General features: G+C 47.6%; 2 protein-coding genes across 5 annotated transcripts in view; both read left to right on the top strand.

Annotated features, from left to right (window-relative positions):
- Positions 1–14,132, top strand: part of OTUD7B (OTU deubiquitinase 7B) — a 61,664-nt gene extending 47,532 nt beyond the window's left edge. For all 4 annotated transcript variants that reach the window (XM_058660185.1, XM_058660186.1, XM_058660187.1 and 1 more), the window contains 7 exons: positions 99–226; positions 4,046–4,158; positions 5,741–5,868; positions 6,151–6,300; positions 7,795–7,909; positions 8,968–9,052; positions 10,191–14,132. In XM_058660185.1, the coding sequence (XP_058516168.1) occupies positions 99–226; positions 4,046–4,158; positions 5,741–5,868; positions 6,151–6,300; positions 7,795–7,909; positions 8,968–9,052; positions 10,191–11,396 (1,925 nt within the window). In that variant the 3' untranslated portion in view covers positions 11,397–14,132. The remainder of the gene's footprint in view (positions 1–98; positions 227–4,045; positions 4,159–5,740; positions 5,869–6,150; positions 6,301–7,794; positions 7,910–8,967; positions 9,053–10,190) is intronic.
- Positions 14,133–17,984: 3,852 nt separating this feature from the next.
- MTMR11 (myotubularin related protein 11) lies at positions 17,985–26,872 on the top strand. The gene is made up of 17 exons (XM_012928112.3): positions 17,985–18,186; positions 18,544–18,634; positions 19,762–19,883; positions 20,043–20,103; positions 20,281–20,423; positions 20,889–20,967; positions 21,108–21,243; positions 21,441–21,528; positions 21,689–21,777; positions 21,859–21,983; positions 23,107–23,173; positions 23,714–23,784; positions 24,339–24,505; positions 24,802–24,975; positions 25,499–25,663; positions 26,054–26,347; positions 26,579–26,872. Exons 1-17 carry the CDS (start codon positions 18,121–18,123, stop codon positions 26,723–26,725), a joined length of 2,085 nt encoding a protein of 694 aa, XP_012783566.1. The 5' UTR covers positions 17,985–18,120; the 3' UTR covers positions 26,726–26,872.
- Positions 26,873–27,264: the final 392 nt, after the last annotated feature.

The raw sequence follows: 27,264 nt of genomic DNA, 5'->3' as shown, positions 1-27,264 counted from the left end.
GTCTCTCTGAGCGTGATGCAGCCTGGGCTGTGTATCACAGTTAGTAAGTGGAGTTGAGTCAATGTAAGGTGTCTTACTGCCTTGCTTTCTTGCTACAGGCATGTGGGGTTTCCACGATAGGGACTTGATGCTCCGGAAAGCTTTGTATGCACTGATGGAGAAGGGGATAGAGAAGGAAGCATTGAAAAGACGCTGGAGATGGCAACAAACTCAGCAGAACAAAGAGGTAGGAGAGGTTGGGTGGAAATAGCTCGTTACCAAAGCTGCCTAATGCCTGTGGGAAGAAACTGTCTCCTGGGGCCTATTCCCCATAAAATCCTGAAAGTTGAAAAAAATGCAGTTTAATACCACAGGGTAAGTGCCTTCTGAAGCAGCCACGGGAATTGAGGTGGGAAAGCTAAGACTTAGGGACAAGAGAGCTAACATTGTGCTTTGCAACCGATCATTGCTCCATAGCCTTTTGTGTCAGTCTGTAAAATGTGATAGGATAATTCCAGGAGCTAGGTTGAAATCATTGTTTTTCTCCTTCCTTTACTTTCTCCTTGCTTCCTTTCTTCATTCTATTAAGGCTATACACATTTTTTTAAAGATTTATTTAATATTACTTTTATTGGGAAGTTGGATATACAGAGAGGTGGAGAGACAGAGAGGAAGATCTTCCGTCCGATGATTCACTCCACAGGTGGCTGCAAAGACTGGAACTAAGCCAATTCTAAGCCAGGAGCCAGGAGCTTCTTCCAGATTTCCCATGGGGTACAGAAGCGCTGTCATCTGATATGATCACTGGCTTGGGTCCTAGCTGTTCCACTTTTGATCCGACTCTTTGCTTATAACCTGGGAAAGCAGTGGAGAATGGGCCAAAGAAACTCCTGGCTTCCAGCTGGCTCACCTTTGGCCATTTTGGTCATTTAGGGAGTGAACAGAGGATGGAAGATTTCTCTGTGTCTCTCTTTCTCTCTCTGCAAGATCTGCCTTTCAAACTAAAATCAATAAATCTTTAAAAAATATATATTGCTTGATTTGTTTGAAAGGCAAGTTTAACACAGAGAGAGAGAATGTTCCATATCATGGTTTATTTTGCAAATGGCCACAACAGTTGAGGCTGGGCCAGGTTGAAGCCAAGAGCCTAGAATTCCATCTGGGTCTCCAGTGTAGGTGGCAGCAACCCAAGCACCTGGGCCATCACCTGATACCTTCCTGGGTGTATTTGCAGGGAGCTGGATCAGAAGCAGAGAAACCAGCACTCAAACTGATGTGTCAACATGGTATGCAAGCATATCAAGCTGCAGCTTAACCAGTTATGCCACAATGCCTGCTCTTACAGTTATTATTTTGAAGAGAAGTTAGATTATGATGTTACTTAGCCAGGAGATGCCAACAGTTAAGTTGTGTTCTTGATCAGTTGCCCCTTCTCTTAAAATTTCAAGTGGAAATTTATGTATGGAAAATAATGCTTAGTGCAGGAGCAATCATTTTCCTGCTTTGGCTCAGCACCATGAAAGCTCCATACTGGCAATGTGGCCTGTTTACATGTCTTTGCTTAGACATTCATACCTGTGTACCCTGCCTGTGGAGTGGGTGTCAAAACAGGGAGTGATGCTCTAAGGAGATTCTTTCAATTCTGTAGTTCCAAACACCAAACAAAAGTAGATTTGATTTTTTGGGCCTCCTTGATGGTATTAGAATTTTGGAAAAGCCAAATAAGAATGTTTTCTTTCATGTTTGAGCTGGAAGTATACACCACCTAGTGGCTGTGTACATTAAAACGGGAAGCGGATAGAGATCAGAGGAAGGTGTGAATGACCTCCTGGATGTACATCTCACAGTGACCACAGTGTCTCATATATAACCTGTGCAGTGTTTATGTTTAATCAAAACGAAACTTGTGGTAGCATTTTGAAAATTGAAGACACAGTTTTGCCTTTAAAGAAAAAAAAAAAAAAACAAACTATTCCAGCAATATAGGTACTGGGCATGCTACATAAGACAGGATCTTGGCCTTTAAGAATAGTAGGAGGTGGGCCCGGCAGCGTGGCCTAGCGGCTAAAGTCCTCAGCTTGAAAGCCCTGGGATCCCATATGGGCGCCGGTTCTAATCCCAGCAGCTCCACTTCCCATCCAGCTCCCTGCTTGTGGCCTGGGAAAGCAGTCGAGGACGGCCCAAAGCTTTGGGACCCTGCACCCGCGTGGGAGACCCGGAAGAGTTTCTTGGTTCCTAGCTTCGGATCGGCGCAGCACCGGGCGTTGGGCTCACTTGGGGAGTGAATCATCGGATGGAAGATCTTCCTCTCTGTCTCTCCTTCTCTCTGTATATCTGACTTTCCAATAATAATAAATCTTTTTTTAAAAAAAAAAGAATAGTAGGAGGAAATGGATATAAGGGCATGGTTGCAACAAAGTGTAACAGGTATGTCCTCCTCTGTGATGGAAGTCCTGCGTGGCAGTTTGGGAGGTAGGGCCTAAAGGAACGAGTGGGTGATCTACCAGGGAGATTTAGGAAAGACTTTCATGGAAGAGTAGAACATTGAATTCCATCCTACAAGCTGAAAAATTGTTTAATAGGTGGATAGGGAGTGGGCTGACCCATGCACAAGTTGAGAGATATGAAAGAGTGTGGTAGGTGGGCTTTGGCTTTGTGGTTAAGGCAGTCATACTCTGTATTCACATGCCAATGGATTTTGACTCCTAACTCCAGCTTCCTACTAATGCAGAACGTAAGAGCCTGCACTGATGGCTGAAATAATGGGACCCCCATCACCCACGCGGGAGACCTGGATTATATTCCTAACTCCTGACTTTAGCCCTCACCCAGCTCTAACCTTGTGGACATTTGAGGAGTAGATGGGAACTCTGGGTCTATGTCTGTCCCTCAAATATGTAAACAAAATTTTAAAAAGAGTGTTTTGGTAGAGACAGGAGTCCCATTTTGATTGTGTGTATAGAATAGAGGTAGCATGGACAGGTGGCGGCCTTCACTATGCAGCTGGATATATAAATACAACAATTCACAGGCCTAGAGAGGAAGAGTTGAGTCATAAACGCATAGTTGGTAGTGGATGGGATTATAATGGCAGAAGAAGTCACCAAAAGGGAATCAAAGCTAAAATAATTGCCACAATACCAATATTTTTGGTAGGGTAGGCAGAATTCAGAGCAATAAGTGGAAGTAGTGTTATGGAAACTAAAGGAAAATAATGTCTTAACTGGAGAATAAGGGACGAACATTGTGTTAGCTGCTGCTGGTTTGAATATCAGCTGCTCTTTTCTAATCCAGCTGCTTTGCAGTGTGCCTAGGAAGAAGTGGAAGATGGCCAAATGCTTGGTCCCTGCCACCTTTGTGGGATGCCCGTTGTAGTGAATACCTGTTGTGGTTCCTGGCTTCAGCCTGGCTCAGCTCTGACTATTGCAGTATTTGAGGAGTGAACCAGCAGTTGTTAAGGAGTCTCTCCCTGCGTCTCACTGTCTGTCTCTCTGCCTTTCAAATAAAATAAATAAATCTTTTTAAAGATTATTAAATTAACATGAAAACAAATCACATGGAGTCTATGAATGATAATCCAAGAGAAGACTGTATTTTGCAATTAGAAGATCACTTTTTTCCCTTTGCTAGAGTCAGTTAAGTAAAATGATATATGAGAGGGTAGGGAAGTAGGTAGAGAACAGAAACAGAAGTCAGATTATAATGGGTCAAAAATAATAGAAGACAGAGAAATATAAGAGCATGTCTCTCCCTCTCTGTTTTCAAGAAGCACCCCATCTCCCGGATCCCTTCCGGGAGGTACTTTCCCCTTCCTTCTTTTCACACTCACCTGTTCACTTCATAATTAAAACTTCTCTGTCTGAAGGGGAAAAAAAAGAAAAAGAAAAAATATGAAAAAGATCACAGATTATTCTTTTATGATCTTGACTGTGAAAGGGAGAGAGAGTTGTCTTTGTGGTACAGTTCTGAACCAAGGACTGAGAGATCAGAGTCAGGGAACAGTGGGTGAGTTGGAATCAGTGTTACCTCTCATTTGCTTGATGTCCCATTCCTGTTTGTCACACAGTCAGGGCTGGTATACACAGAGGATGAATGGCAAAAGGAATGGAATGAACTGATCAAGCTTGCTTCAAGTGAACCCCGCATGCATCTAGGTACCAATGGAGCCAACTGTGGTGGGTAAGTATGCTGAAGTCAGGAAATAGGAAGTAATCTTTACAGAGCCCTTATTGCATTGTGGAAGCACCATTGTCTAGAAACCCCAACGTTTAGAGGTCTCTGTGCTGAGAGGGTATTAGAAGAAGAGCCATGACGAGGAACGGAAGTATTAACAGCATTCTGCTTTAGAGTTTTGCAAATTGTCCATTATTACTGGAGTACAGAGTAAGGGTGTAAAATGATAGAAGCTGGGAATCTACATTTTTGTGGGCTGCATTAAGAAATTGTAATCATGTCTTAGCCAGACTTTTAGAAACTGTAGGACATATGACCCAGTATCTTCAAGAAGTGAAATCTAAGAAAAATAAAAAGGAAAAAGGAATCTATACATTTAAATACACTTGAAACAACCAACGGAAATATGTGGGCATTTATGAGACAGTTGGGGAGAGGTAGGCCATATCTGTTTGATTATTGTTGTTTTTAAGTGTGACATTAATGACATTATAGTTAGGAAAGGAGTCCTTTGTGTTTTTTGGAACATAATTGAAATACTCATGGGCAAAAATATATAATATCTAGAATTTGTTTCAAATAATCCAGTGGGGTGGGGATGGGAGTTGTAGGGAAGCTGATTGAGGTGTAGTTGAAACAAGATCCATCATGTGATTATAGCCGCTGGAGCTGAGTTATGGAGATGTGAGAGCTTAATTTAATGTGGTTAATAGGCTTAAAATTTTGAAATCTAACATAATGGAAGATTAAAATGATAACCTGCCCAAACTTTTTGGCATATATAAGAATAATCTGGGAGAATTATATAAAATGTGTATTTCTGGACTTCTGTTCCAGGAAAGTCCAGTCCAGTTGGGGTGAGATAAAACCCAGAAATCTGTAACAAGTATCCACTGTCAAACAGCATTGCCTGAGGACCTGGGGAACCACTGAATTTTGAGTGTGAGCGCAACAGGACCAAATGTGCCTACATGGGCACTAGAACAGATGATAAAGTGGAGGACAGTGAGTAAACTGTAGAGGTCAGGAAAGAGGGCCAATGATGTGAATAGGGTGGTGGATTGAAGACAGGCCAGATTCCAAGGAGATGGAATTTATGAGGCCAGGGATTAATGGTGAGGTGAAAGATCCAAAACAATAAGTATTAAACAAATGTTTGGTTAGGCAACTGGGTGTTTGTGAGGCTATTCTTTAAATGAAAGGCTATAAGAAGGGGTTTTTTGGTAAAATAAAAGAGCATGTTACAGGGATGTTTGTGGTGGGTGCACAGGATGAGGCTGCACAGCTGTAGGCTGCTGTGTAGGCTATTGCATAAAGAGGTGGTTGAGCAGCAGGGTGATTGTTAAGAGATAGGGATTACCTCCAGACTCCTAACACAGTGTTCAACCCAGCGTCCTCTCCCCATCTGTGAAGCAGAACGGGAAGTCATGGTAGCATAAAATAATCAGCTGTGTTAGTGGCAGGAGAGGGCATTGGTCTTCCCTCCTTGAACACCTGATCTCTAGGGGTCTCTTGTTTTATTGTCCTCTCCCCGTCCCCCTTCCCTGCCGCTGCATCCCTTTCATTCTCTTCCCTCCTGGACGTCTAGGGTGGAGAGTTCAGAGGAGCCAGTATATGAGAGCCTAGAAGAGTTCCATGTCTTTGTCCTCGCTCATGTGTTAAGGAGACCCATAGTCGTCGTGGCAGACACCATGCTGAGGGACTCTGGAGGGGAAGGTGAGCACCCTTATTCACAGAGCCCTGGACCAAGCAGGGGGAGGAGGGCAGGAAAGGAGATGCATCGGCCCTTGGAAGGAAGAAGAAGAAAAGGATGTAAAGTAGAACAATGCAAACTTCTCGGATTCCGAGCAAAGCAGTTACAGTTCATTGATCAGATTTATAGGAGGAAATTGCTCAATAAGTTGCAAAGAAGAGGGACTCCAGTGGCAGAAAGGGATGGAGTGACTGTCTCTTAGGCCAGCACACTGCCTTAATAACAACCCTCATGGTTTCCTGCAGCGTTTGCTCCCATCCCCTTTGGAGGGATCTATCTGCCCTTGGAAGTCCCAGCCAGCCAGTGTCACCGCTCTCCTCTGGTGCTCGCCTATGATCAGGCCCACTTCTCTGCACTTGTGTCCATGGAACAGAAGGAGAATGCCAAGGAACAAGGTACTGAATGAAGTGTCTGTCCCTGCTATTTTTTGGGCTGTGTTATTTATACTTGGAAAAGTAGAAATGAGGAGGAATTTTGGAGGAATTAAAACACATAGAAGTCTAGACAGTACATGTTGACACTGTTTTACTAAAGATATACCAGGATTTTAAAATTCAGAAAAAAAAATCCTTGGGAAAACAGCCTTTATTTCCTTTCTGTATATAGTAGAAGCTTATGTGTTAAGGTCATAGGTCCTTCCAGTGATGCTTTGCTGTGTTTGTCTCTCTGTAAACTGGAGTTATATAGAGAAAAATCTGCCATTTCCTGGGTCACTTCCCTAAATGGCTGCAATGACTGGGCTGGGTCAGGCCCAAGGCAAGAGCCTAGAACTCTATCGAGGTCTTCCACATGGGTGGCAGGGACTCAAGTACGTGGACTATCTTCTGGTTTCTCAGCTGCATCAGCAGGGAGCTGGATCAGAAGTGAAAGAGTGAGGACTCCTAACTGGTTCCCCCATATGGGGTGCTGGCATTGCAGGTGCCAGTTTAGCCTATATGCTTTGTTGGCCCCTGTCTTAACAATAGCTTTGAAATCTCTGACTACACCTAACCAGCAAGAACATTGTGAGAGTTAAATGACCAGTAGAGGAGTTACACACTACTGGCCTACATTGTGTAGCCTAGCTTTTAAAGTGTTTGTTTGAGAGGGAGGGAGACAGAGAGAGAGAGAGATGCCTGTTACGTTCAGAAGCACTCAGACTAGCTTGAGAGAGAGAGAGGCTTTTAGTACAGGTAAAGGATTTTATTAGAGTAGAGAGTCTGACAGACTGCTCCCTGGCAGAAACCGACCAGGACCACTTCCGCATGGCGGGCTAACTGCGTGAGGGAAATGGCTGCCAGCACTAGGCTTTATATATCTTAGGTACAAGGGATAGGAGAAGGTGGAAGCTCCTCAGTTTGCGCATGTCTGTGATGCATAATGCGAAATACTCATCATGGCAAGTGTTGATCTTTTGCACAAAAGTAAGGTCAGGGTGATTTGGCATTCCAAGCATTGCTCAATGGAAGTGTCTGCTTAACAGGTTAGTCATCAGTGAGTTGCTTCTGCGCTATCCAGCTTAACACTGCCATCTTCTGATTCGCTCACCAAATGTCTGCAGTGGTGGTTTGGGTTGGGCCTTAGCTGGAAACTCAATCCAGGTCTCCTACATGAGTGATAGGAACTCAACTGCTTGAGCCATCAGTGCTGCCTCCCCAGGGTCTGCATTAGCAGGAAGCTGGAGTCAGGAGCAGAGGCGGGCATCAGATTCAGATCTGAGACCAGTGTCCTAACTACTGGGCAAAACTTCCACCCCTGCCTGTTGGATTTTAGTGTTAGGGATAATTCAAGTGGAAGTGCCTACAATGGATTTGAGACCCATGGCATGGTTTTAGCGAAGTCACTCTATGTTCAGCTGCCGTAGTTTTTCCTCAAGGGGTCTCACTGATGGCATGTTTCTCCCTTCTCAGCTGTGATCCCACTTATGGACTCAGAGCACAAGCTGCTGCCCTTGCACTTTGCTGTGGACCCTGGAAAAGGCTGGGAGTGGGGCAAAGATGACAGTGACAATGTCCGACTGGCCAGGTGAGGCAGGCCTACCTCTTCCATCTACCTCATGGCTGGGATATCCTTACAAACAATATCTGTCCGCCAGGAAGTTTTCTTCAACTCAGAGGCAAATCAGTCACATCCCAACTTCAGCATCTTTGAGAAGTAGAGGGTCAAAAATAGGTTATGTATTAGGACTCTAGTGTTATGCAACTGCATTTTTTCCTTCCAAAAGAGAAAGGAAATGCTGGGCTTTCACCTTGTTTTTGTATGACAACAAGAAGCTTATTCTTGCACTGACACATCCCAGAATCCCCAAAACAGTGATCAGAAAATCAAGATTAAAAAAAAAAAATCACACTTCTTATTGCCCAAGTGAGAGGGATTTTACATAGTTAACTGAAAAAGTTGGCTCTAGGTTTTCACATTCTGGAATTTAAATAGGCAACAACAAAAAGAAGCTCTCTCCCAGCCACCCTTTTTCCATCCACTTCCCTGTAGCTTACATAGCCTTCTCCTATCTCCCTCCAGCTCCCCAGGGAGAGCATATGAATGAAATAGCTCTTGCTTTTCTGGGCCCTAGCCAAGAGCTTGGTTTAAAAATTCAGTGTTCAGGGCCCAGAGCGGTAGCCTAGCGGCTAAAGTCCTTACCTTGCATGCACCAGGATCCCATGTGGGCACTGGTTCTAATCCCAGCAGCCCTGCTTCTTATCCAGTGTTCATAGCTTTTTAAAAAATTAGTTCTCACTAACTTGTAAAACTTCCTTTGAAATAATAATGGCTACTGTTTAATGTTCAGCTACTGTGCTGATGAGCCCCTTCTCAACAACCTTTGTTGTTGTTCTCAACAGCCTTTCCCAGCAGCCCTGTAGCATAGATACTATTATGCATACCTGTTGTCAACCCCAGATGAACCGCAGAGAGATTTCAGTGACTAACTCAAGGTCATAAAGCTCACTGATGGGCAGAGCTGCAGTTCAAGTCCAGCCAGGTTTGACTACCAGGCCACATAGTCCTCATCCACCCTTCTAGCTGTGTTTTTAGAAGGTCATAGTAGGCTTTTAAGTGTTTTTTTTTTTTTCTCTTTTCCACAGTGTGATTCTGTCACTAGAGGTCAAACTGCACCTGTTGCATAGCTACATGAATGTAAAGTGGATCCCCCTATCCTCCGACTCACAGGTGAGGACTTCTCCCATCACTCTCCCTGTGTGTGTTCATTTGTGGAGACAGAGAGCTTGCTGATCCAGTGGTACCTTCTGAATCTGCTGTACACTAGCTTCAGCCATGCTCTGCTTTCTGATACTAAAACACATTGTTTAAGGAATGTTTCCTGGACTTTTTTGTGAGATTGTCATTAATTTGTCCCTGGCCCTCTGTAGTTACACCTTTGTTTGCGATGCCGGAGGGAGCTAGGTGAGCTCAGAGTTCCTGAGCATGGGAGTTCTGAGCTAGAGCAAGAAGAGAGGTGGAAGGACAGATTGGCCAACTGCAGTACTGAATGTAGGAAAGCTTGCAGCATGATAGTGGTCAGAGCTGGTTCTCTGAGAAATGTTTGAGCAGCTAGGGCATAGAGAAATTTATAATAAAGGACATCATCGTGTCCATAAAACCTCTTCCGTCCTCACCCCAGAATACTGCCAGGAGCAGTCAGGCTTCATTTTTTAAAAAACCTAGGCATTTTTTTTAAAGATTGATTTTATTGGAAAATAAGATATACAGACAGGAAGACAGAGAAAGATCATCTGTCTGATGATTCAGTCCCCAAGTGACCACAACAGCTGGAGCTGATCTGAAGCCAGGAGCCAGGAGCCAGGAGCTTCTTTCAGGTTCTCCCACACGGATGCAAGTTCCTAAGGCTTTGAGTCGTCCTCGACTGCTTTCCCAGACCAGAAGCAGGGAGCTGGATGGGAAGCAGGGCTGTCGGGATTAGAACTGGCGACCATATGGGATCCTGGCGTGTTCAAGGCGAGGACTTTAGCCACTAGGCTACCATGCTGAGCCTGTTAAGTTTCATTTTGATGTGTCCTTGTTACAGAGGGGAGTCGGTCGTGGCAGGTGAGATAAACATCAGGTGCATCTTGGCCTGTGGACTTGCTGACAAGCACCATGGGAGACTAGCACCCACTTCTGTGACCCTTTCCTGGACTCAAATAGTCACCCTTCCAAAAAATGGATGGTGGGCCATTCTTATCGTTTCCTGCTTGGCAACAGGTGCCAAGATCCCTATGAGCTCCTGAGTGGCCAAAGGCCCCTGGGCTCTCAGCAAGACCCAGACCCATGGGAGAACTGTCAACAGCACTGCTCTTCTCTCTTGCAGGCACCTCTGGCCCAGCCTGAGTCCCCCACGGCCTCAGCTGGAGATGAGCCTCGCTCTACTCCCGAGTCTGGGGAGTCAGACAAGGAGTCTGTTGGCAGCAGTTCTACCAGCAATGAGGGCAGCCGGCGGAAGGACAAGGCAAAGCGGGATCGAGAGAAGGACAAGAGGCGAGCAGATTCTGTGGCAAACAAGCTGGGCAGCTTTGGCAAAACCTTGGGCAGCAAGCTCAAGAAGAACATGGGAGGCCTGATGCACAGCAAGGGTTCCAAGCCTGGAGGGGTGGCAGCAGGGCCAGGGGTGAGCGGTGGCACTGAGACACTGGAGAAGAAGAAGAAAAGCTCACTGAAGAGCTGGAAGGGCGGCAAAGAGGAGGCGGCAGGGGATGGGCCGGTGGCGGAGAAACCCACGTCCGAGTCTGCTGGGAATGGGGGCAGCAAGTACAGCCAGGAGGTGATGCAAAGCCTGAGCATCATGAGGATCGCGATGCAAGGCGAGGGGAAGTTCATCTTTGCCGGAACCCTGAAGATGGGTCACCGTCACCAGTACCAGGAGGAGATGATCCAGCGCTACCTTGCTGATGCTGAGGAGAGGTTCCTGGCAGAGCAGAAACAGAAGGAAGCAGAGCGGAAGATCATGAATGGAGGGGTAGTGAGTGGGCCTCCTCCAGCCAAAAAGCCCGAGCCAGAAGGTGGGGAGGAGCAGCTGCCTGCTCCTGCAGAGCCCAAGGCAGTGGCATTCTCTGCTGGCTCCCCGGGGGGCTTCACCATCCCCAGGCCTTCTGGGGGTGGAGTCCACTGCCAGGAGCCCCGGAGGCAGCTGGCAGGGGGCCCATGTGGGGGTAGCCTGCCACCATATGCCACCTTCCCCAGACAATGCCCTGCAGGGCGACCCTATCCACACCAGGACACCATCCCTTCTCTGGAACCAGGCAGTCACTCCAAGGATGCAGTTCACAGGGCTGCATTGTTACCACCTGCCTATCGCGTGGCTGATTCCTATAGCAATGGTTACAGGGAGCCCCCGGAGCCAGATGGATGGGCCGCAGGTCCCCAGAGACTCCCCCCAACCCAGACCAAATGCAAACAGCCGAACTGCAGCTTCTACGGACACCCTGAGACAAACAACTTCTGCTCCTGCTGTTACAGGGAAGAACTGAGGAGGAGGGAACGGGAGCCACCTGGGGAGCTGCTGGTGCACAGGTTCTGAGTGGGTGGGACCCTGGAGGGCAAGGGGGCTAAACAAAGAAAGTTAAGCTCAATTAACTGGCTCATCTAGACCCAGCCTCCATGTTGAAGTGGGCAAATGCAGTAACTTCCTGGGAGCCTGGTCAGAAACCTTTAAGTGTGTGGTGCACATTGGAATGGTGCCATGCTAGCAAGCACAGGGCAGGGCTAGCCACTGCCTCAAGGGCTGGACTGTTCCCCTGACAGAGTACCTGGGGAAATTGATGGAACCTGGGGGGCTCATGGAGAGAAAGATGGTGCTTCTGTCTGGTAAACAACTGAGTACCACCTCATGACCTAAGGGAAAGTAGTAGGGGAAGGTTTGGTGTGTGGGGGTGGGAGGTGGGCAGGAGCCTGGGGGAGGAACAGGGAAAGGAAGTTCTCAGTAAATAAAAGAAAAAACAGACCAAAGTTCTTCTAGGTTGGAACAAAAGCACATGGTGGCGGAGCTGGGAGTGTGGAGGGAAACTGAGGAGAGGCACGAATTTACTGTTGATTTGAATTAAGGTAGAGATTGAGGGTTGGATAAATTCTTCCTCCGGAAGGATCTGGAAAGATAAGGAAGAGGGCTAGTTTCAACCCCAGCTTCGTGAGACGGCAAAGGGAGCAACTTAGAAGCGGCATCCTTTCCCTCTTGTGTTTTAGTTTCTTCTAAACAATTCTGTCACCTTGTGTAGTTTGAGAAGTAGTTGCTGGCTGCCCCCCTGTGTTTGCCTTTATGAGGGCTGAGCTCAGCTAAGTTAAGAAAGTTTGATTTTCCTTTATTAAGAAAGACTTTAATTTTATTTAAAAAAAAAAATCCCTCTGAGAACAGAACAAGTGAGAGCAGAGTAGCTGTGTGTGTTGCATTTTTGCCGGGTGAATCACTCAGAGGTGTTCTTTTTTACTACTTAGCAATAACCGTACACGAGGGTCAGCTACGCCTTGGGAGGGGTTACGGGAAGGACGCACATTTGGCCAGACTGTTTCAAACAAAACCAAAAACCTAAACAGAGCACTTCCATCTGTTGCTGCTGTGTTTCTGTAGGAAGCAATTTATACATTATTGACTTTTTGTTTTAAAGGAAAAGACCCAACGATCAAAAACATTATATATATATAAATATATATAATTTTTTTTTCCTATTTAAGTGATTCTTTCTCCTTCCTCTGTACTTTTGGAGAATGAATTTAACATCCCGGCTTCTTTTGTTAAGCCATAGTTGACCTTAATCTGTGGTTAGTTTATTAAAATAATAATAAAAAAAATACTTTGTAAGAAGAGATATTTTTGATATTAGGATTGATGTTAAAACATGGGGTGAGGGTTAGGGGCAATTTATAAAAAGGTAGTTAGAGAAATCTATTTTAGTGAACTCTAATCACAGATCACAGATTCCTCCCAGTGAGCTGGTCTGTCTCTGGATCACTCCCTTCCACTGCCTCACGCTGTCCTTGGCCACTGGAGTGGGGGTGTGGACACAGTAGGGGGAGCGCCTTTGCATTTTGCACAAAGCACAAGTCTGGCCAGCCTCTGCTCTGGCCAGAGCCGTTTCTAAAGAGCTTTAAACCAGAAGACCTGTCCTGGGCCAATTTTCTTTTTTCTTCTTCTTTTTGGGGGTTGGGGGGAGGGTTGGGAGATAGTTAGAATCAACTATGCAATTGTATACACTCTTGGGTGCATATGAAGAAGGAAAATAAGTGTACTTAAGTGTCCAGAGTGTAAATTGGGGTTGTTTTTGTGCTTTTGGATTTCTCCCTTGAGGTTTGTGTTCAGGAGCCCTATAATATTCCCATGGAATGGAATTCCCACATTTGATCCAAGGCAGACATGGTGAAGGGAGGGGAGTGGGTTGTTGAAGGGCCTCTTGTTCGCACTTGTTCCTTCTTCTTGGGAAAGTTGCCGTCCTAGCTCCCCTTCAGGAACAAAGCTCACCAAGCCTTTTCTCCATGTTGGAACTGCTCACAGGTTAGCAACAGTCCTTGGGACAAGCCTGGAAGTGACCTATTTTCCAAATCTGAGTGCTAGTTTGATCATTTCCTATTCACTCTTAGGCTTTTATTTGAAAATAGATTGGTTTTAAGGAAGCAATGCTGCTCCAAAAGAAGGGATGTTTGTGTTTTGGGGCAGGAGTAAAACCTGGGAGACAAAGCACTCCCCTTAAGTGCAAAATGTTGCTGGGTACTCAGTAATTCATATTTCAGATGAGTCCTTTTTTTTTTTTTAATGCAGTGTTGTTTTTAAAATGTTACTGCAAAAATCCATGTTGAGCAAAATATCAAAATCTTAAAGGCAGAATCTGACAGGACCAGGATGAATGAATCAGAATTGAACCAATATGGGAATAAATCCTATCTTTCTGTGAGTTGTTGATTTATTGTTCATCATAGATTTGTTTACCATAATCTACTCTTCTACAATATCATATTAAAATAATGTTCATCTTGGGGACTGGGGTTCTGGTCTCCGGTTAACTGACACGTGCAGGGTGAGTGCTTTGCTCACCTCGCCCTAGTCCAGTCCCTGGTTCTGGGGACTGAACAAGCCTAGTGAGGCCATCACCACATGCTCCCCCCATGCCCCTCCCAACATGTGGCTCTCAAACTGCGCCCCAAACTTGCACAATTCTGGCTTTCCCGTAGACTTCTTGTATCTTAGGATGCTGGCCTGAACCAGTAGGAATGGGAACAGACCAAGGTTTTCCCCAGAGAATAAAACCAGGAAATTTTTAATTCTCCAGTTGCCTGCTGCGTTTGGATTTGATGTGTTAGTGACTTTCTAGTTAATACTTTTGTTTTTAAAATCTGAGGAAAATGAACACAAACAGAAATTTTGTATCATGCTTGTTTTTGTTTATAAATTATTCAATCCCAAGTATTTTTCACCCTGTTTTCAGAGAAAGAAAAAAGACGGAAATTAAAGCGGGTGGTCTAAGGATGAATATTGCTAAATGAGGGCTTTATGCTCTATAGCTTTTTATTAAGAAATAAATTTTTACTTGGGAAGATAACTTTATTGAGGCATTGAAAATTCCCTTCTAAGGATGAGGGGCCCTGGGGTGCTGGCTGTTTTTCTAGGGGATTCTAAAGTGTGTTGTGCTTTATTTTTGTGGGGAGGTGTTGGGTGGGAAGGAGGTGGTGGTTGCACAATGCCTGGGAAATAAAGACATGGACAAGGTTGGGTTTGTGGTATTTGGGGAAGGTAAGGTGGTAGAAGAGGCAAACGGGCAGTTACTGTGTTGGGGAGGGGTAGGTCATGCACTCAAGATGAGCAAAAACTTCATAGTTACAAAAGGGTTATGAGTGAAGGGGGTAACCCTGTAGCCCTTGATGAACCACGACATCATCTCAGGCTTAAACTGAAGTGCACTTAGTTCCTTTCATCCAGGGCATCTGGGGTACCTACTGAACTTTAACAGCAGGGCCGTTCCAGGCTTCTTACCCCTTTGATTTTAAGCGATGCTACCATTCTTACATTCTCTGTCCCATCCCCAAGGAAGCAGACATAACTGTGGGATATGCCTCTTAACCTATGCTGGTTAAGAAGTTTTTCTTTCATACGATTTTTTTAAATAAAAAAAGATTATATCAAGAAATTAAAGGGAGAATATTTCAAAAAAAAATATCTGAGGAACCAGCCTTGTGGCATAGCAAGTAAACCTGCCACCTGTGATGGTTGCCTCCCATGTGGGCACAGTGAGTTCTGGCTACTGCACTTCCGATCCAGCTCTCTGCTAATGTGGCTGGGAAAAGAGCAGAGGATGGCTGAAGTCCTTGGGCCCCTGCCACCTATGTGGGAGACCTGGATGAAGGAGACCTGTCTCTTGGCTTTGGCCTGGGAAATGAACCAGCAGATGAAAGATTTCTCTGCCTCTCCCTCTTTATGTCACCCTACCTATCAAATGGAACAACAACAAAAATGTCTTGCTTCTGTCTGCTGTTTCACCCTCCAAATGGTCACAAAAGCTGGGGGCTGGGCCAGTCCCCCATGAGGAGTCTTTGATGCAGGCATCAGGGACCCAAGTACTTGTGACCTTCTTCCACTGTTTTCCCAAGTTGTATTAGCAGGGAGCTGGCTTGGAAACAGAGCATCTGGGACTCAGTCTGGCGTTGCAATTTGGGATGCTGGCATGGCGAGCGGTGGCTTAACTTACTGAACAACATTTGCCCCGTCAGTGATTTTTATAAGAGTTGTTGGATTTCTTTAAGCAGTGGGGATGGTGTAAAACGCAATGCTGTGCAGGTCCTTGAACAGAGGAGTATTTTCCTTTTCCAGCTGGGAAGTCCACAGAACAATCAAACAGCAGTGACTCCCTGTATGGGAGAAGGCCAGAGGAATGCAGCTGGCCTGGGGTGACTGCTGACAACTGGGGTCTTGCCATTCCTGCTGCTTTGAGCTGAGTGTGAGGTTCTAGTCACACTTCTTTTTTCTTAATACTAGAGCATTTCAGAAACGAATGTCCTGGAGTTACCTGGCTACCTCTGAACTCGGTCTTCTTCTCCAGGGAGGCAGTGTCCCAGACACAGCCACGGATGACGAGACAGAATTAGAAGCCCCTTCCTGGCCTGCAGTCACCTGCACCCCAGATTTTCCTCATTTTTTTTTCTTTCCCTCCAGGCCCTTCAACTGCAGTTGGTGAGTCATGCAGACTCTCTTTGTAGAAAGCAGTCTGCAAATAACCAGGGTGTTTGGTTCCCTCCACTCAAGTTGATTAACAAGGTATTTATTAGGAGGGCGCCATTTAGACTTGCCCCATGCCACCTTCCAACATAGGCCACGTGCTTAGGGGCCAACTTTTCAGAAAAGAGCAGGGGGGTGGGACTGGCTGGTAGCAGAGTGGGGGTGGGAAGGACCTTGGCCTGTTTCTGTGCTTATAACTGGCTGCATGACTCATCTCGTGAGTCACAGTGCTCCACCTCCTTCCTCCAGTCGCCCCTCCCAGCAGCTGCACTCCAGGCACAAACCTGCTAGCTGACCGGGATTCTGGAAATGGAAAAATCTGATGCAGCCTCTGGCCTCTCCACCCTTCCTCTCCTGCAGTTACCTGCTAGCTGTGTTTGGGTGCAGTGAGAGGTAGTCTTCCTGCTATTTAAACCTCAGCTGCTGCCCCCTCTGCATCCCTAGTTAGGTGCTGATCTCATTTCTTTATCCCTGAGATGGTACCCATTCCTCTGATACATTTTCTCTGTATTTCTCCCCTCTCCCATACCTCAAAGTATTAAAGAATGGAATGAGGCTCTTGAATGAAGGGTGGTGGGGAGAAGTAGGGGGGATAAAAGAATGGTATCGCATTGGGAATACTTTCTTCTCCCAAGGGCATAAGAAGGCAGGCAGGTGAGATGTGCTTGGTATCTTTTAACACTTCTTGAATTGGGCTTCTGGACTCCCTTCCTAGCAGGTGCATTCCTGTTTAAGACCAACTCCTTGTCTCGCAGTATCTTCACTATTTCCACAGTTGCAGCCAAGACTGAACTTTTAAAGCTGCAGCCGGAAGGGTGTGTGTGCTGCGGGGGGGGGTGGGGGGAGAGTTGTGTCACTTTGGAAAACTGGGGCCCCCACCTAAGGACTGCAGCCTCTGTACAGACTCGAAAACAATAAAACAGCAGCTCGTTAACTCTTTGTATTTTGTTTCCTGTCTTTTTCGTGCCTATAGATAGATTTTCGCATGGCTGCCCCCAAATCACCTTTAGCTACAATTCCCTTCCTCCCTCCTCTTGGCTCTTCCCTCCCAAAGCCCATCTTTGCTTCTTAGGTTACAGGGGGAGAAGGCTGAGGGGTGGGACACTTTGGCTGAGGATTGGGTTCCAGCCCTCAGCTGGCGGGTCCTGAGCATGAATCATTCATTTGGAGATCTGGTGTCTGGGTTGCAGGGGTGGAGTCAGGTACCTGGAGTGGGTTCTTACTGCAGTTTGGAGGTATCTGGGGATGGTGAGGGTCAGGGTTAATTGGAAAGATCTTTTCCGTGGACCTCCTACTGCCAAGACCTGCACAGAAACATACCTGTGCACATATCTGCATGCTGCACAACACTCCGGTGGCCCTTCACAGGGGGTTACTTTAAGGCTCTTGAGAGAAAGAATAACACTTTACACAACCCCCTCCCCAGGTCCTGAACTCTGCAGACAAAAATCCCCAGGGGCCCAATTTCCATTTCTTTGCTTGCCCTTCACAAAAGGGAAGTCCTTAGCAGGCCTGAGCTCTGTCAGTGCTCCCACCCCCCCAAAACCCCTTGTGAAAACAGAAAGCTGAGCTGCTCTGGAAAGGTACCTCTAGTTCTTCCAGCTTGATCAGTGTTACTGCTCCTCTTACACCGAGCTCTAATACCCAAGAACAAGAGAATTATCTCTGGGCCTGGAAGGGAGACGGGAGTCTGGGTGTCTGTCTCCCAATTCCCCAGTTTTCCCCATCTTTTAAAGGTTCCTCCATTTCCTCCCCACTTCTCCAAAACTGTGTGTCTTCTCCTTTAAGGGGCTGGGCATCTCTCCCGGCCTCTGGAATAGCCTGAAGAAGTTTCCGAGGAGCCTACTCGGGCTGGGGTGGACACACCTTTCAACAGACCCCTGAAAGTATTCTGTGCACCTCAATGCTCTTGCCTCGCGAGCCCTGCCCCACCCCACCCCTTTCCTCGCCTTCTCGACTTCAGCGTTCAGCCTCTTCCCACCGAGGGCTGAGCATCCTTGAGGTCTCCCACCCTTAAAGGCTCTGTGCCCCGGATGGAGCCACAGCAATGTGGTGGGGGGGCAGGGGCCAGAGTTTCAACATTGCCCCCCACAAGGAGGAGCCTGAGCTGGGGGTAAGGAGAGGGAATTGTAGGGGTGGGGGCTGGCCAGAGGGTGTGGAGAGGGACGAGGTGAAGGTCCTAGGGGGAAGAACAGCTTCTGGAGGGGGAGGAGGAGGAGGAGGGTGTGTGTGTCATACTAACTTCAGATGATGCGGGCATGCTCTGCCCTTCTGGGTCTCAAGTTCGAGGCTCATTATCCATTAACCAGCCCCTCCCTACACTACTTGTGGGCCCCAGTCCAGGGCTCCTGTAGACAGACAGACACTGATCACAGCGGAGAGGCTGAGTGTGGGCCTCTGGGGAGGTACTGGGTCTTTCTGGCCCCTTGGGGTCAGGATGTCTGGAGGATTAACCCTGCATCCTTTTCAGCTCTCCCGACCAAAGTCTGAGCAGGGCAGCAGGATGCCGGAGCTCCGGAGTCGTCGGCTGGGCGGCTGCCTGGCTTCTGGATGCCTCCCAGGTAACCATACCCTTCCAGTACATTTGATGTCCAGAGCTGCCTCCAGATTGCACCCCACCCATCCTGGTTCTGTGCGCTCCGCACCCTCCCGCTACCGCCACTGCCCCAACCAAAACAAACGTGTGCCTTCATGCCTGGCTCCTGGTGCTTCTGCCCAAGGCTCACTCCCCCTCCATCCTCAACCGCCCTAGAACTCAGTCCTTGGGATCAGCTCGGTTTTCGTGGCCCTCTTACTCAGTGCTTTCCACATTCCCTTATGTAATAAATATTGGAGTACCTACTGTATGCCAGGCCCTGTTCTTGTTACAGAGGTAAGAGTCTTCGATTTCCTCATAAGCGGACATTGTGCTGAGGTTAGAGGAAGATTTTCTTTATGTAAAGTGTTTTAATTTTTTTTAAAAGACTTATTTATTTTTTATTACAAAGTCAGATATACAGAGAGGAGGAGAGAGAGAGGAAGATCTTCCGTCCGATGATTCACTCCCCAAGTGAGCGCAATGGCTAGAACTGCGCTGATCCGAAGCCGGGAACCAGGAACCTCTTCCGGGTCTCCCACACGGGTGCAGGGTCCCCAGGGTCTGGGCTGTCCTCGACTGCTTTCCCAGGCCACAAGCAGGGAGCTGGATGGAAGTGGAGCTGCCGGGATTAGAACTGGTGCCCATATGGGATCCCGGCGCATTTAAGGTGAGGACTTTAGCTGCTAGGCCACCGCGCCGGGCCCAAGTGTTTTGATTTAAAAAAAAAAAAAAAAAAAAAAAAACAACTTATTTTAAGAGTTACAGAAAAAGAGAGAGAGGGTTTTCATCTTCTGGTTCACTCCCCAAATGAGAGCAACAGCCAGCAGTGGGCCAAACCAAAGTTAAGAGCTTTGTGCAAGTCTCCCACATGGGTGCAGGGGCCCAAAGACCCATGCTTTTCCATGCCACAAGCAGGGAGCTGGGTCGGAAGTGCAGCAGCCAGGAAATGAATCAGTTCTTATAAGGGATGCCAGCCAGCATTGCAGATGGTGGCTTGGTGTGATAAGCCACATGCTAACCACTAGAGGGAGACTTTAATATTCCCTTTTGTCTCAGGAGTTGGTGTGCACAAGAGGTGGACATAACCTGGCTCTTTCTCTTTGTCTGTAGGGGAGCAAATCCTAGCCTGGGCCCCAGGACTGAGAAAAGGGCTGGAACCTGAATTGCCTGGAACTTTGATCTGCACCAACTTTCGAGTCACCTTCCAGCCCCGTGGATGGCAGCGGAGTCAGGTGAGACAGCTAGGGCAACACGAGTAGGGGAGTCTAGAGGGATGTAGACCAACACGATGGGTTAAGGGCTGTCTTGTGAACGTTGCAGGGTTGTTGGGTGGGGATTATCTCTACGGGGGTACCCCTCAGTCGTCTGTAACATCTGCCATATGCTTCCAGGACACTCCCCTGAGCAGTGAATATGACTTTGCTCTGGTCAACATCGGGCGGTTAGATGCTGGTGAGTCTGAAGGTTGGGGGAAGGAGCTCACTAAAGGGAGGGATGGAGGTGTGGGGCTGGAAGCTGCTCCTTTCCCCCTCATCTCAGAAAACTGCTAGTGGTGGAAGGGGATGGGCTGGGGGATGGGCTGGAAGAGTTCCTCAGAGGGACCCTGACCCAAGAGCCCACTGCTTCCAGTGAGCGGTGGGTCCCGAGTCCAGCTCCTGCGGCCAGGGTCCCAGCTGAAGTTCATCCCTGACGAGCTTCTGATTCATGGCCGAGACTTCCGGCTGCTCAGAGTTGGCTTTGAGGCAGGAGGGCTGGAGCCACAAGCCTTTCAGGTAAGCTAACCGCAGGCTCCTTTTGTCTTTTGCTGAGAACCTTGGGACTCTTTCCTTGGCCATTCCCAATTCTCTCATCCCCCAACCCCACCCTCAGGGGTCCCTTTCACCCTTCCCCCTGCTGCTTTCCTCAAAGAAAGATGAAAAGGCTGGGAAATATGACGGTAGAGTGACAGGGAGGGACCTGAATGCTAGCCTGGCTCTGTTGCTATGGATACTGCAGCTGTGGGTGAGCCTCCTCCTCATGGGAGGGTTGGACTCTATCCTTCCTTGGATTCCCCTCAGAGTTGGTGGTTCTGGATTTGTTCTCCTGACCCCAGTCCAGTTATCGCTTACGCCGCCCCTCCCCACCTTGTGCAGCTTCAAGCTTTCTGTTGATGATGAACAGGAGAGCCACCCACGGGCTCCATTTCTTTCTTTCACTTCAGTCTGAGCCAAAACAATGCATTGGCCTTTCGTCCACAGGTGACCATGGCCATCGTTCAAGCCAGAGCTCAGACTAGTCAAGGCCAACAGTGTTTGGGGATAACACTGCGCAAGGCTCGTGAGTGAGGGTGCTTTAGGGGGAGCTACATGGGGAAAAAAAAAACAAAAAACAAAACACAGAGGCTGGTTGAAGACACATGAGCTGAGAAGCCTTCTCTCATTTTTTGCTTCTCCCTTGGCACCTCACACCTGCTCCAGGCCAGGGTTCTGAGTCGAGAAAACCCCCTGTTCCTCTCTTGGAGACACCAGAAGACTGGGAGTCAGAGCGGAAGCAGCAGGGAGCCAAAGGCTGGAGGGTTAGCACGGTCAATGAGAGGTTCGATGTTGCTACCAGGTGAGCTCCTGGTTCACCCCCACCCAAGCTCCCCACAGTCCCAGATCTCTTACAGCTAGGACATCCCGCAAACTCCAGCCTCCTAGGGCGTCCTCCTTGCCTCCCAGCCTGAGCTCCCTTGTCTTGGGTGCTCTAGAGCAGCTTCGCATTAAAATGTTTCCACAAACCACACTGTGACATCACTCTCCATTTTACAGCCTTCCCCGTTACTTCTTGGTCCCTAATCGAGTTCTGGACAGTGAGGTCAGGAGAGCATTTGGCCACTTCCACCAGGGCCGTGGACCGGTCAGTGTGAGGCTGAGGGTAATGACTGGGCATGAGGGAATCATGGGCAGTCAGGGGACAACATGGAGGGAGGGATATTCCCCACAAGGTAGTGTGGGGACAGGGGTGGCTCGGGGCCAGGCGTTTCTCCTCTAGTGACCCTCTGTTCATCTGCCTGAAGCGCCTGTGCTGGCATCACCCTGGGGGCAGTGACCTCCTCCGCTGTGGAGGCTTCTATATGGCCAGCGACCCTAACAAAGAGGACATCAGGTGAGGGAAGGTCTGACGGGAGGCACCAGTTAGGTGTTTAGGAAAGACTCTGCCCTTATGTTCTGGCTCCCTCCCATGCAGAACGGTGGAGTCGATGCTGCAGGCCAGCCATTCTGACGTCGTCTTGGTAGACACCACGGATGAGCTGCCGAGCCTCGCAGATGTCCAGCTGGCCCACTTGAGACTCAGGGCCCTCTGCGTGCCTGGTGAGACTGAGCTCAGATGCCCGCCCCTCACCGCAGCCCTCACCTGCTGGTCCCAACCTGGTTTGCCCTTTTGCCTGCTGTGTACGAGTCACTTTTCAGCCCAATGACCCTTAGCTTTCTGTTCAACTCCCATTTCCTCCTGGACTCACTGACTTTGTCTTCTTGGCCCAAACTTAGTTTTTTTTTTTTTAATGACTTGGGCTATAGTACACATTCCACAAAATTCATTTTTTCATCTTGCTTCAGTGTGTAATTCAGTGAGTTATATATATATATATATTTTTAAAGACTCATTTTTTTTTATTGCAAAGTAAGATATATAGAGAGGAGGAGAGACAGAGAGGAAGATCTTCCGTCCGATGATTCATTTTCCAAGTGGCCGCAATAGCCGGAGCTGCGCCAATCCAAAGCCAGGAACCTCCTCCAGTTCTCCCACGCGGGTGCAGGGTCCCAAGGCCTTGGGCCGTCCTCAACTGCTTTCCCAGAACACAAGCAGGTAGCTGTATGGGAAGCAGGGCCACTGGGATTAGAACCGGCGCCCATATGGGATCCCGGTGCACATGCAAGGCAAGGACTTTGGCTGTTGAGCTACCGTGCCTGGCCCTCAATGAATTATATTTACAGTGTTGTATAATCATCACAATTTAAATCTTGGAAATGTCATGGCCAGTTACAGTTACTTTTCATTTCTACTCTCAGTGCTAGGCAACCCCCACATGAGTTATTTATTTACTTGTTGTTATATTTTAAATATGTGAAAGGTAGGGATAGGGAGAGAAGGGTGAAGGGGGAGGAAGAGGGATGTCTTTTATTCACTCCTCAAATGCTGCCAGGACAAAACAAAGAGCCTTGTATTCTGTCTGGGGCTCCCATGTTGATGGCAGAGATCCAAGCACTTGGGCCATCATCTGATGCCCTACCAGGTACATTATCAGGAAACTGGATCCAAAGCAGAGTTGTCTGGCAAGCAAACCAGTGCTTGTATACTGAATGCAAGCAGCAGTTTAATTTGTTGAGCCACAACACCTACCTCCTACCCAACTTATTCTTTACCCATCCAGCTGTAGACGTGAATCTTGCATTTTCATCTTTTCGCCCTTCTTATCCCTCTATTTGCTGTCAGATTCATCTGTAGCTGAGGATAAATGGCTGTCAGCCCTGGAGGGAACACGATGGTTGGACTATGTCAGGTATTCTCCACTTCTTAATTTATGATTCAACCTTTTCCAACTTTCCATTTACTTGGATTCTTTTTTTTTTTTAAGATTTATTTATTACAAAGTCAGATATACAGAGAGGAGAGACAGAGAGGAATATCTTCCATCCGATGATTCACTCCCCAAGTGAGCTGCAACGGCCGGAGCGCACCGATCCAAAGCCAGGAACCTGGAACCTCTTCCGGGTCTCCCATGCGGGTGCAGTGTCCCAATGCATTGGGCCGTCCTCAACTGCTTTCCCAGGCCACAAGCAGGGAGCTGGATGGGAAGTGGAGCTGCCAGGATTAGAACCGGCACCCATATGGGATCCCAGGGCATTCAAGGCCACACTGCCAGGCCCTACTTGGATTCTTAAATAGCCTTCCAATATGTCTTCTTGGTTTCCCCAGAAAGCTGCCATTTACCAGGTCTTGGAAGAAGGGGCAGGATTTTGCAATCTGCTTCCATCCCATTGCCTGTTCCTATTTGCCTAAGTTTATCAGTTCCCCCATCTTCCTTACCTGTTCCTTCCAGGTCTTGTCTTCGTAAAGCCAGTGACATCTCAGTCTTAGTGACATCCAGGGTTCGTTCTGTAGTACTTCAAGGTGAGTTCCTTGGGTCAGCCTCTTCCATTCCTTTTCTTTTTCTTTTGCCCACTTGACTGGCTGTGGTCATGCAGAGAAACCCTTGGCTTCCTTTCCCCTTCTAGTGCTAGCATCTTCCTTTCCAGTTGCCTTTTCCTTTCCTGCCCATGAGCTCCAGCTCCCATCTTTCGGTGCTACATTTGCTTTCACACTATTGCTTATGGACCCCAACATGATGGTGGTCTCAACTCTTCTGGGCCCATCCTTCCATCAGTGCACTGGTACTGGGGTGGGTTGGGGTGGGGTTGGGAAGAACAACAGACAAATTGATCTGGCCACTGTGGTTGTCTCATGTGTGTGAAACTGGGGATTTCTATTCAGGATGGTCTATGAAGTGAATCATTCAAGGTCATTGTTTTCTCTTCACTTCTATGTGCCCTCTCAATCCTACCTCCTCCAAACTTACCCCTCTGTGCTCTCACTTCTTACCATGTGTCCTTTTTCTCCTTCTCTCTTGTCCTAGCTTCCTGGACCTTCCTTCTTTCTTCCATCTCTTCTTCCTCTTTATCACCCAGAACGCGGTGATCGTGATATCAATGGCCTCCTCTCTTCACTCGTCCAGCTGCTTGCAGCCCCTGAAGCCCGAACACTGTATGGCTTCCAATCACTAGTCCAGCGAGAGTGGGTGGCAGCTGGACACCCCTTCTTGACCCGGCTTGGAGGAACTGGGGCCAGTGATGAGGTGAGAATAATTTAGAAGTGTTTTAGGTGTTGTAGGGGAGTATTACCAAAGAGTTAAGGGGATGAGAGGATTAGACAGGGGAATCCACTGGGAGCAAACTGCCTCCCCATGGTCCTGAGGTTGGCTAAGCTCGAGGGACTAGCATGCATGGAGCTCATAACACCCTGTACCCTCAGTTCGTATTTTCATCTCTTGACCTCCTTAATGCCCTTCATTCCTGTGCCCCCCATCCTCCAACATGTTGCTGTCCTCCTTCTTAAGGTCCCCATCATGCTTCCAATCTCTTCCCTTCCCAGGCTCCTGTGTTTCTCCTCTTCCTTGACTGTGTCTGGCAGCTCCTCCAGCAGTTTCCAGCTGAGTTTGAATTCTCGGAGTTCTTCCTTCTTGCCCTTCATGACAGTGTCAGGGTTCCTGACACCCTTACTTTCCTGAGAAATACTCCCTGGGAGCGCGGAAAGCAGGGTGCACAGGTCAGTGGCCTCTATTTTCATTTGTCCTCTTTTTAAACAAAAGATTTATTTATTTTTATTGTAAATTCAGAATTACAGAGAGAATGAGAGACAGAGAGAAAGATCTTCCATCCACTGGTTTACTCCCTAAGTGGCCGTAATGGCCAGAGCTGAGCCGATTCAAGGCTAAGCGCCAGGAACTCCTTTTGGATCTTCCACATGGATGCAGGGTCCCAAGGCTTTGGGCAGTCCTCCAGAAGGGAGCTGGAATGGAAGTGGAGCAGCTGGGACAAGAACCAGCACCTATATGGGATCCGGGTACATGCGAGGCAAGGACTTTAGCCACTAGGCTACTGTGGTGGTCCCCCTCTTTTTTCTTGTTGAGAAGAACTTTTAAAGTTTAGTCCCAATTTGTTTCATGAGAAGTGATTCTCAGGATAAGAGGTTAGAACTTCATGCTTTGTCTCTACAGTGGGGAGAGTTATTATTATTATTATTATTGTTGTTGTTGTTGTTAATCATGCTTTTCTTGCTTCCTTGCCAGTTCAACTCCTACACACAAGCCCAGCCTCCAGCTGGGACTTCCCTGAACCTGCAACTGTCTGTCTGGGACTGGGATTTACGCTACAGTAATGAACAAATACTACAGTTCCATAATCCTGGCTATAACCCAAAGCACGGGCCAGATTCTTGGTTTCCTAAACAACAGGTGAGATATCTGACTTCTTCAGTCCTCTTTTCCACAGGCTTATGCTGCTCTATGAGAAGTGGAGACAGACGTCTCCACTCCGCATGTGAAGCTGCCTCACTTTTCTCCTACAGCTGTCACTTGAGTCTGACTTTTCCGGGAAAGACAATGTCTTAGAAATAGCACAGAGGGTTATCGTCTATATTTCTTTAAGATTATTGATCTTTTTCTCATGTATGTACATTTCATAAGTTGCCTTAAATCAACTTTAATTTGTCCTGAGCCCTAGTTGAAGCCTAATGAGAATCCTAAGGGGCAGACTTGTGGCTCTGGTTATTAGTGCAACCTATAGATCCCAGACTGAGGTAATCCGATTTGTCAGTGGCCAATTAATTTCCCTTTCTCCTTTAGCCAAGCTTCCTGACTCCTGGACCGCCCAGTTCTGTGTGGTTGTTTTCTAAAGGGACCCTGAGCCCCCTGCACCAGCTGTGTCCCTGGCGGGAGAGTCCCTCTCTGCTGGCAGTCTCTTCCCGTTGGCTTCCCCGACCTGCCGTTTCCACCGAAAGCCTGGCTGACCAAGAGTGGGGGCTCCCCTCACACTGGGGAGTTTACCCTTTACCTCCAGGACTGCTGCTGCCAGGCTCTCTGGGACCCCAGATCAGGCTCTGGAGACGCTGCTACCTGAGGGGCAGGCCTGAGGCCCAGGTGAGAAAACAGGGATTGGGAGTGGGAGAAGGGGCATGACAACTGAACAGGCAGGGGCTGGGAGGGCTGGGAAGTGAAGTACCATTGGGGGAAACTGCTAGAAGCTTATATTAAGTCTCATTTAGGGCACAGTTAGAAGGGGCAAAGAGACACCAGAAAGAGTGGACAGATCTTATAGAGGGCTAGAGCTGCAATAACACGCCTCTCTGCCCCTATCTGCATCCCTCCCAGGTGGGCCGCTCAGCTCTCACAATCTCTGGCCTCCAAGATGAGCTAGCCCATCTTCAGGACCTGTTAAAGAAATGGACACCAAGAACACTTCCTGATGATCACTCCAAGAAGCCGGATCCAAATACCATTCTTTCCCATTCTTGTTGAAATTGCTGGCATTCCCAAAGGCAGAACAGAGATGTCTGGATGGAGGAAGGATTCTAATACTTAAGTGTTTTGTATATGGATGGCCTTGTTGCTTCAACTTTCACACTCCAGCTCTTGGACAAACTCAGTAGACTTGAGTTTGTTGCAGATGGTGGTGCTAATCTTCAATTCGTATCCTTTCATTTGGGTCCTGAAGACAACTGTTCCTCATGAGTTGAAGAATTAAGAAACCTAACACTCCACAATATAATTGCTTTATAGATTAGCCAGCTGTCAAGTCTTCCCTCGGAGATGCTGTTCATTAGTTCCAACTATACAGCCTTAAGACCTCATTCTCACTCTGACTTGCTGCTTATTTAATTCCAACCTCTATTTCTTTCCAGATAGGTTCTTTTGGAGATAGAGTGGGTATGCAACACACCCATTCCTTTAACTGTAAATTTTTGTAGTGGCATTTCTGTTTAAGTTCATTAAAGCACAATATTTATACATTTTGGTAGCACTGATTCTTGGGTTTGGATAAAGGATCCTATATAGCA

The sequence above is a fragment of the Ochotona princeps genome, chromosome 2, assembly GCF_030435755.1.
Source record: "Ochotona princeps isolate mOchPri1 chromosome 2, mOchPri1.hap1, whole genome shotgun sequence".
Classification (NCBI taxonomy): Eukaryota; Metazoa; Chordata; class Mammalia; order Lagomorpha; family Ochotonidae; genus Ochotona; species Ochotona princeps.
This window is presented reverse-complemented; position numbering and strand designations above follow the sequence as displayed.

What these genes read in the sequence shown, in the direction of transcription:
- MTMR11 (XM_012928112.3), top strand. Translation starts at nt 18,121, where the DNA reads ATGTGGTGGGGGGGCAGGGGCCAGAGTTTCAACATTGCCCCCCACAAG. An exon ending in GGCTTCTGGATGCCTCCCAG is followed by an intron (nt 18,635 to 19,761) that starts GTAACCATACCC and finishes CTTTGTCTGTAG; the next exon opens with GGGAGCAAATCCTAGCCTGG. An exon ending in GAACTGGGGCCAGTGATGAG is followed by an intron (nt 24,506 to 24,801) that starts GTGAGAATAATT and finishes TTCCCTTCCCAG; the next exon opens with GCTCCTGTGTTTCTCCTCTT.